Source organism: Pseudozyma flocculosa (genome assembly GCF_000417875.1).
Source record: "Pseudozyma flocculosa PF-1 unplaced genomic scaffold scaffold00024, whole genome shotgun sequence".
Lineage (NCBI taxonomy): Eukaryota > Fungi > Basidiomycota > Ustilaginomycetes > Ustilaginales > Ustilaginaceae > Pseudozyma > Pseudozyma flocculosa.
The window spans coordinates 501,236-510,394 of NW_006920892.1; the positions used below are offsets into that span (position 1 = coordinate 501,236).

General features: G+C 67.3%; 3 protein-coding genes across 3 annotated transcripts; 1 reads left to right on the forward strand and 2 right to left on the reverse strand.

Annotated features, from left to right (window-relative positions):
- Nucleotides 1-251: 251 nt before the first annotated feature.
- Nucleotides 252-1,526, reverse strand: PFL1_06255 (uncharacterized protein; the record flags this gene model as incomplete). Its single annotated transcript, XM_007883793.1, has 5 exons — nucleotides 252-440; nucleotides 624-726; nucleotides 825-883; nucleotides 1,006-1,382; nucleotides 1,502-1,526. The coding sequence occupies 5 exons, from the start codon at nucleotides 1,524-1,526 to the stop codon at nucleotides 252-254; spliced, it is 753 nt and encodes a 250-aa protein (XP_007881984.1).
- A 497-nt stretch (nucleotides 1,527-2,023) lies between these two features.
- Nucleotides 2,024-2,321, forward strand: PFL1_06256 (uncharacterized protein; the record flags this gene model as incomplete). The annotated part of the gene is made up of 2 exons (XM_007883794.1): nucleotides 2,024-2,046; nucleotides 2,144-2,321. The coding sequence occupies 2 exons, from the start codon at nucleotides 2,024-2,026 to the stop codon at nucleotides 2,319-2,321; spliced, it is 201 nt and encodes a 66-aa protein (XP_007881985.1).
- A 238-nt stretch (nucleotides 2,322-2,559) lies between these two features.
- On the reverse strand, nucleotides 2,560-7,791 carry PFL1_06257 (uncharacterized protein; the record flags this gene model as incomplete). The annotated part of the gene is made up of 4 exons (XM_007883795.1): nucleotides 2,560-3,029; nucleotides 3,161-3,454; nucleotides 3,572-7,631; nucleotides 7,726-7,791. The coding sequence occupies 4 exons, from the start codon at nucleotides 7,789-7,791 to the stop codon at nucleotides 2,560-2,562; spliced, it is 4,890 nt and encodes a 1,629-aa protein (XP_007881986.1).
- Nucleotides 7,792-9,159: the final 1,368 nt, after the last annotated feature.

The window sequence follows — 9,159 nt, forward strand, 5'->3', positions numbered from 1 at the left end:
TCTCTCTCTCTCTCTCTCTCTCTCTCTGTGACTCCTAGCCCCGATGTCTCAAGGCGGACTGGACCAGATCTGTTTGTATCAGCGTTGATTGGATCCTCTGGCAGCATCGGGCCTGGCTCCAGTCGTCGTGCTACCGCTACGTCACAATGGACGTCGCACGAGGTGAGGCGTGGATTAGCCTCGATCTCGAGCGCTGGGTGGGCCCTCTCGGTACCGCGATGTGACCAGCCGCCACGCGCCTGGACGCCCCTTTACATGGCCTCGATGAGGGCCTTGAGCTCGTCCTCCTTCATGATGGCAAACTGGCCCGACTGCCTTCCGTCCTTTGCGGTGCGCGGGACGACGGTGGCGAGCTGGACGTTGTTCTCGTCGAGCTTCTCCTCCATGACCTGCTTGAGAACGCGCAGCGTCAGCAGGCACGCTTCCCGCAACGACATGTCCTGCCGAGGCGTAGGGGCGGAGCGGTCGGAACGGGGGGCGGGGCACGGCGCGGATCGAGCGAGTGACGTGGGGATTGCGGTTGGGGTTGGAAAGAGGGTCAGCACGAGCGCGGATGGTGGCGACGACGAGGTCGGGCATGGCTAGAAGCGGCGAGGCGGCGAGGCGGCGAGGCGGCGGCTCACCTTTTTGTACTTGTCTTGCAGCTCTCCCTGGGCACCCTCTGAGCCGCTTCCGATGGCCTTGGCGTCGTAGCGCGTTGATGTCCCCGAGGGGTCGGCATAGTATCTGCGGCGCGCGAGACGAAGTCGAGTCGAGGATCGATCGAGTCAGTCAGCTGGTCGGTCGGTGGGGGCGATGGACGGCGTTGCTCCGGGACGACTCACAGTTGAGGGCCCTTTTCGTCGATGCCAGCAATCAGGAGCGCGACGCCAAACGGCCGACTCTGCGATGTCGTGGTGGCAGGAGGAGGGAGAGAGGGGTGGCAAGAGGGAGGGGTGGCATGGGGTATGAGTAAGAGGTGCGCGTGCCAGGAGAGGGGGCCAAGTGCCGATTCCTCGTGCTCACCATCATGGCCTCGTCGTCCTCGGTGCCCTCGCCGAACCGCAGTGCGAGGTCGCAGACGGACTGTGTGACGGACTCGACCTTGATTTCCTCGTCGTAGGTAAAGGCGTGGTTCTGGGAAGTGACGCGGGCGTGCTCGATCATGGTGCGTGCGTCGGCGGTGAGGCCCGACATTGCGGTGCCGAGGTGTCGGTCGACCTCCATGATTTTCTCAATGGAGCTCGACTCGAGCAGCTTGGACTGGACGCGCTTCTCCACGCCGAGGACGACTCCCTCGCTCGTGGCGATGCCGACTGTCGTCGAGCCGAGCTTGATGGCCTCGAGGGCGTACTCGACCTGGAAGAGTCGGCCCTCGGGCGAAAAGGTGTTGACTCCGCGGTCTGACCGGAGGGGAGGGGTCGCAGCAGGCGGACAAGAGGGTCAGCATGTAGACGGGGCAAGCAAGGATCAAGCCAGGAGATGGGAGAGCCAGCGGAAGTCGACGAAGTGGACGACTTACCGTACTCGGAGCGGGTGAGGAACATGGCGGGCGGTTGTGGTGGTGGTGGTGGTGCAGCGAGGAGATGTGGAGCGGTGTGGTGTCGATGTGCTGCGGTAATTAGATGCCGTCTATGCCAGAAGTGGCGATCGAGGAGAGGGTGGGCGGTGCGGTAAGGATGGAGGAAGGGGCCAGCGAGCAAACGAGGTGGGGATGCGGTAGAAGGAGTCAAGAGTCAGAGCCAGAGGCAGGGTCAAAGTCGAGTTGGGTCGAGGTGGAGCGGCGAGGGTGGCCCTTACGCGGCGTGTGTGCCTTTGGGCGGGGGCCCACGCACACTTTGACCTGCCTACGCTGCCACCTCCGATCACCCGGATCCGCACCCCGCCTTGACTGCGCCTCCTCCACTTTGGCGCGCATGGACCGCCCCGCTTTCCCGCCTCTTTTGCCTTTGCCTGTCGGCCCACTCGGCGGTCTGCCACCACTGCCACCACTGCCACCACCACCACCACCTTCCGCACCTCAAGCCCCAAGGCAGCGAAAACGATGGCAAAGTACCTCATCTCAAAGTGAGTCGCACCTCCATCTCGCATCTCCATCTCCGCACCCTTACCCCCGCCGCCGCTCACCTCTCGCTCGCCCCGTCGCCTCGCCCGCATCGCACAGGCTGGCCGACCCCTTTCTCGGCATCGGCACCGGCATCTTTTCCTACTTCCTCTGGGAAATGGACGGCCGCAACCTCGAATACCGCCCGCAGGGTAGGACCCTCGTCGAACTCGTTCAGAGGAGAATCGGCATCGCTCCCCCCATCACTGCAGCGCAGCAGCACCAGCAACCGCAGTAGCCTCACCTTGGCAGCCGCCACCACCTACGCATTGCCCCCCTTGCCCTTGTACACTTGGCCATACCCGCAGCACGAAAACCCTCTTGCGCATCCGAGATACCGCCCGCCCTCTTCTCCCGACCTTCGTTCCGTCTGTGTCGACATTCCGGCCGGCCCAATCTAGCGCGTGCGGGCGGTATATACATGCATCCTGCCAAGCGGTCCACCCACCTTCCTCCCCGACCAACCCGACGCCCGCTCACCACTCGACCCACGCCTGCCTCTTCGCCACCCGGAACACCTTGATGACGCCGCTCTTGAGGTCGTCGAGGCGCAGGCTCACCTCGTCGATGCCCTTGCTCCCCTTGCCCGCGCTCCTCCCGCTCTGCACCACGCACCGCAGCTTGTTCTTCTTGGCCTCGCACTCGACCACGACGGCCACCAGCGGGTCCGCCGCGCTCCCGTAGCTTGCGTGGTACGGCGCCAGCCCCCGTTTCCCCTTGAGCTCCGCGCCCACGCACACCGCAACGTCGCCCGGTCGCGGCTCGTCGGCGCCCGTCTCCATGACTGTCGCGCCCACCTGCGTCAGGATCAGCGCGCCATAGCTCGACCCCACCGGCGGCAGCGCAGACGGCAGCGCCGTAATCAGCGAGACCGCGAAAGACCGCGCGCTCCCATCGCCCACGGGCGTCGACGGAGGGTGCTTGGCTGCGTCTATGGCCGCTTTGGCTGTCGTCGTCGGCGTCGTCGTCGCAGAAGGAGGACAGAATGAGGGGGACGGCCCAGGCGCGGTCACCGTCAGCACGTCGCTCCGCCACTCCGCACGACAGGGTCGCCGCCCCACGCCATGGCCAACTCACCAATCTGGGCGCCAACCTCCGACGACCAAGCCCGCAGCTGCTCAGCCACGGGCTTTGGCGGCGGGAAGTTGTGCACCTGCGTCAGCGTCGTAGCGCTCTCCTCGGCGTCGTCGTCCTGGAACGACAGCGAAATCGTCGTCGTCGAATAGTCCTCAAACAGCACGTAGATGTCGGCGCTGTGCGTCGCCTTGCCCCGCTCGGTGCCGGAAGACGTGTCGGCGTAGAGAATCGCATCCGGCCGTCCAGCGACCGTCGGAGGCAGTCGCAGGGGCGACAGTCCATGCCGCCACCAGCCTGCAGTCGAGTCGAGTCCGCAACGGAAGCGAGATAGGAAAAGGGAAAGAAGGAGAGTCAGTCGACGGTCAAACATGGCCGCCGCCTCGACCTCGCAGAGCGCCTTGCTCAACTCACGGCTGCTGGGCATTAGGTCCAGGTCTCGCGACGACTGCCTCGTCGAAAGGCTGCTACCCTGCGACGGCGTCGCGCCATGCGCAACGGCCTCTTGCTGGAACTGGGGCTGCGAGGGCTGCTGCTGCTGCTGCTGCTGCTGCTGCTGGTAATCAACCGGCGCCTGCTGCGTCGGCGAGGCGACAGCGGGCTGCTGGTACGAGGCATCACGCGACGGCACCGCCACCTGCCCGGGCAGTGGGGGCACTCGCGACGACGGCCGAGGAGGCGGGCTCAGCGGAAGCGCCGGCGGGCTCACAGCCATGACGCGCGGCACCGGCTCCTCCTCATCATGGGCTGCGTCATCCTCACCTGTCGCCGCAGCGGGGTGGCTCTCGATCTGAGACGGCTCACGCGAGCGTACAGGTGGGCTTCGCAGACCCTGGGGAATGGCAGGCCGCATCGATGTGCGGCGAGCCAGGGAGTCGGCGGTGCCAGCGGTCGATCCGGGCGTCGACGCCCGAGCAAGCGAGGCAGCAGCCTCGTCCAGGCTGCCGATGGGCGCAGTCGACGACGGCCGTCCAACGGGAAGAGGCGGCGGGCTGCTGGCTCCCAGCTCGCCACCACGAGGCGGCAGCGGGCGGTTCGGAGCCGGGCTCAGGGGCTTCGGGGGCGGACTGGTCGGGACCGGCGGAGGGCTGGCGAGTCTGACCGGCGCATCTGTGGCGGCGGCAGCGACGCCAGCGGCAGGTTGCTCTTCGCTAGCATACGCCGAATGGCCGTGAGGCTCCACGCTGGCCTCGAGCGCATCCACGTTGCCCGCGCCCGTTCCTTGCAGGTCGGATCGCGGCTCATCTTCTGCAGCCGCAGGCGTCGGCTTGCGGCGAGGCGGCATCGGCGCTCCCATAATGGGCGGCGGCGCCATGCCGGGCAGTCCACCAATGCGCTGGCCGCCGAGGCGGGCCATGCGGTTGGCCAGGTTGGCACGCCTCTGCGCCTCCTGCTCCTCCTCGGTCAGCTCCACGGGCTCCTCTTGTGCCTCGTCCTCGTCTGCCGTCGCAGTCACGGGCTCGTCGTTCTGCTTCGGAGCGGATGCTTCCGCCTCGTCCTGACGAGCACCTTGCTGAGCCGCATCGGCCGCCTGGAGCAGCTCCTCGTCCTCGGGGTCCTCGGTCGGCATCGCCATCCTCGGCCGAGGGGCAGCCAAGATGGGGGCCGGAGGCACAGCAGCCGCAGCATCGCCCGGCTGCTCATCCGTTGCATCGGCAGCAACGCTTCCAAGGCTAGGCGCAACCGGCCCGGGCGTGAGCGGCGGAGGACTGCGCGGAAGTGGGGGCGGAGAAGCAACGCCGCCAGCCTCGCGCGGCGGCGGTGGCACCGACGCACGAGGGACTGGCGGCACAAAGCTGCGACGCTGTGCGCTCGAAGCCGAGCCGGGCGCAGGCGACGCGGCGCTCTCTCTGCCGGGAGACAGCGGGCTCCGCACATTCGACGCGGCCGCATGGTCGTGCGTGCCCGCCGTGTCAATGGGCGCGGGCGGCAGCGACGTCCTCGGCACCGGCGGACGCGTGCTTGGCGGACGGCTTGGCGGCTTCGGCGTCGAAGTGTCGTGACGCGCCGAGCCAGCATCGACCGGAGACGCGATCGGGTCGTCGGCGGGGACCACATCCTCCTGCTCGCGCGCCTCGGCCTCGTCGGGCTCGATGGCGCTCGTCATCCGCTCGAGCTCGTCGTCCTTGTTCGCCGTGCCGCCCTGGAGGTACTCTTCGAGCTGGCGCTCGTGCTCCTTGATGCGGGCGTCTTCCGACTCGTAGCCGCTGGGCGTCACGGCCGCAGTCGAGATCTCGTCCGCGTCTCGATCAGCATCGAGAGTGGTCGCGCCAGTGGGCTCACTACGATCCAGCGGCGCCTCTTCAGCGGCCGAGTCGCCGGGCGCTTCGGTCAGGTGCGATGGGGCCGCCTCGATGGTGCTCGAGGGGCCTTCGCTATCGGCCGCTTCCTCGTCGTGCTCTGCGCCCGCACGGTGCGTCGCAGCCTCGCCGGCAGCAGCAGCCGTGTCACCCGCCGCGATGGCCGCCCCCACCCCCGCAGAGGTGGCAAGACCGTGGCCTTCCTCGTCAGCCGCCTCATCGGCAGGCTCTCCGGTGCTTGCCTCCCGGACAGGGATGGAAGAAGGAACGCCTTCATCGTTCTCACCGTCCTTGCCGCTCGCAGCCTCGCTGGGCACATCAGCAGCAGGCGACGTGGCCTCCTCTGCCGCTGCAGACGAGGGCGATGCCGTCGCGGCCGCCACAGGCCTCTTACGCCTGGGCGGTGCTGCCCGACGAGGTACAGCGAGCGTCTTTGGCTGGCCATCCTCCAATGGGGCGGCGGGTTCGGCAGCCGAGGCGTCGCTCGAAGGGCTCAGGGGGTTGCCGTCCGCTTCGTTGATTGAGGGTGACCGGAGGGCGGTCGGATCCTGGCGAGGCTCGGCGATGCCGGGCTCGACGGAGGTGCCCTGGTCAGAGGCTGAAGAGGTGCTGGCCTTTTTGACCGGAGCACCGGCGGGAGCGGGAGCTCCAAAGAGGGCGGGGCCGCCTCCCATCCTACGTCCGCCGAGGGCAGCCATCCTCTTGGCCAGCGCCGCTCTCCTCTGCGCTTCCTGCTCCTCTTCGGTCAGCTCTGGCGCATCGTCTGCGACCGCAGCCTCCGCTCCAGCCTCGTCCGCGGCGCTAGCCTCGGCAGACTCGGCGATCTCGGCCTCCGCTGATGGTGCGGCCGCCGCTTCTTCGACCGGCTCCTTGTGGGCTGCTTCGTCCTCGCCGCCACCGCCCGAGACGCCGCTCTTGGCGCTGTCCCTGCTGAGGCTCCTGGCTGGCTGGGGCGGAGCGGGAGCCAGGCCCATGCCGGCGAGGGCGGCATTGCGCTTCTCGGCGGCGATGCGGCCTGGAGCGGGTGCCGGCTTCGGCGTGGGGCTCGTGGCGCCGTGATCGTCGTCGCCTCCTCCAGCGCTGCGGGCGGCATCGCCCCGCTGGAGCGCCGCCATCCTCTCCTTGAGGCTCATCTTGATGCTGCTCTGGGCATCGGCCGCGCTGAAGCCGGACTCGTCCTTGGACCGCACGGGCTCTGCTGCGGGCGCAGTCGCAGCAGCAGCAGTGGCGGCGGTGGCGGCCTGAGGCTCGGCCTTTGTCGCAGAGGATGCTGCGGCCGCAGGCTGGCCGGGCAGGACGGGCTTGGGGGCGTCGGCAGCGGGCGGCGGCCGCTTCCATCCTCCGGGCTTGCCTCGAGGTAACGGCGGCGGCGCTGCGGCATCTGCCGGCTTGTTGAAGGCGGCGAGGCGGTCGCGGAACGAGCTCGACATCCCGGCTGGCTTGGTGGTGATGGGCGGAGGCGACCTGGATGCGACCGGCGGCGGAGACGTGGCGCCAGCCGCGGTGGGCGACTTGGCCGAGGTTGCGCTCTCGCTCGACGTCGGAGCCTGACGCGCGGGTGCGGTGGCCGGTGCCGGCGCCGCCGCGGACGCCTTTAGCTCGGGCTCAGTGGCCTTGGCTATCGAAGCAGCGACCGGCGCCTCTTCGGCGGGCTGGGATTCGGTCGCTGCAGGCTGCGTGGCGGGCTCGGCGATGGCGGCGCTGCTGTGCGGCGACTGGCCGGGAGCATCCTGGGCCCGCTCCTGGGCCTGCTGCTTTGGCTGCTCCTGCTCCTCGCCGTCGTCTTCGTCGTCAGACTGTGCCGGTCTGGGTGGCAGGGGTGCGCCGAAGCCAGCCGTCTCCGTCTTTCCCTCGAGGGCGGCGTCTCGTGCGGCCTGCGGGACGACGGGCGCGCGTTCGGCCGGCTCTGCCGTCTCTGTGGCGGCGACGGGCTGTGTCGAAGCGGCGGCGGGAGCGAGGTTGCTCACGCCTGCGCTGGCCTCGACCTCTTGCTGGTCCTGCTCGTCGCTGGACTCGACGAAGCCGCCGGGGAACGTGCCCTTCCGACTGCCATCCAGCGACTCGCCCACCAACCAGTCGTCGTCGTCGTCATCGTCGTCGTCGCCGCCGCCCTCGTCGGCTTTGGGGGCGATGCCGGTGACGCGGATGGTCTCGCCCTTTGCAAAGGTGAGGTCCTGCAGGGTCGGAAGGATGCGACAGCCGCCGGGGTCAGCTCCAGGAGCCGGACGGTCAAAGTCAGCCGGCATCGCATCGCCGGGCTACACGTACCTGCTTGTGCGGGCTCTTGTACTTGATCGTCGCCCTGGCGAGGTAGGGGAAGGTGACTGGCGCCATGTCGGGCGAGCAGTAGGGCGGACGATGCTCGATGGCCGAGATGTTGGGAGACCGTTGTCTACAGGCGGCAGGCAGGCAGTCGGGGCCAAGTTGCCGTGGCGTCGGCGGTGGTGTCGTCGGCGGTGGTGTCGTCGGTGATGGTGTTGGTGGCCGTGATTCCTGCTGTCGTATGGGCTGTAGAGGATCCTCGAGGGCTCTTGACGGAGGGAGCGAGGGTCAAGACGTGGCGACGAGGGAGGCAAAGGTGGGTTGGTCGGTCAGTGGGTCGATGCGCTGCACCTGGGCGGGTGGGCGACCCCCTGACGGGCGGACGGGCCTGCGCCGACGAGGCCGAGGGCGGTGCAGCGGCCTCGGGCCACCCTCGCCAGCCAAAAGGAGGCGGCTTGGCGTCATCAACTCTCGAACCCGCTGCCGACCCGCCCTGCTCGCGCACAGGCCAGCTCGCCAAGCTCGCCCAGCCTGCCCAAACCCAGCCGGCTGGCGGGTGGAGGCAACAAGCAATTGCCCCAGCTCAACCACCACATTATTGCCCTCTCAACATCAATTGCACCGCTCCTTGCAACAAAGACAACCCTCAACATGCCATGTGACATGCTGTACAGGCACTGAGGCTCGCCTGATCCTCACTCATCCTCCTGCTCAAGGACAAAGGCAGAATTGCCCAAGGCCACTGTGCATCCAAATGCACCTTCCTTGCCCAGCCAGCCAGCACACCCTATCTGACCAGCCAGAGCAGCTCAGCAGTGCTTTAAACCCTCAACAGTGTACCCAGATGCAGCCCTGCAAACAAAATGCAGCCCAACCCATCAAATCACTTTCTGGGACCCCTTGTAACCCTAACCCTACCCTAACTCTGCCCTAACCCTACCCTAACCCTACCCTAACCCTGACCCCTTACCCGTCGCTGCGCTTTAGGGTTTCACCTGTCGCTGCGCTTTAGGGTTTCAGGTTAGGGTTAGGGTTCCAAAAGGCTCCCCAAGTCGCTTGGCTGCCGCGTTGCTCGTCTCTGATGGCCGGTGTGGACCCTGACGGGCCGCTGCTGGCCTGCCAGACGCGCTGAGCGGGCCCTGGTAATTCCAAAAGGGAATACAAATTTAGACTTTTAGCCGAGCTGGTGGACCCTGTGACTACAACTTGGAGACACACGCGACTACACCTGGACACCACCCATTACAGTCCAAGGCATACGTGCAACTACAACAGGGGACATGGGCAACTACAGGCTGTCTACGTGCAACTACAAGCCAGGACACGGCCGGCTACAGCCTGTGAGACGACTACATCCGCTGATCACCCCTCACCACCAACACGTCCACGCCAACCATTGCCGTCACAGCCATCCAGCCACCGGCTGCAGCACCACCTGGT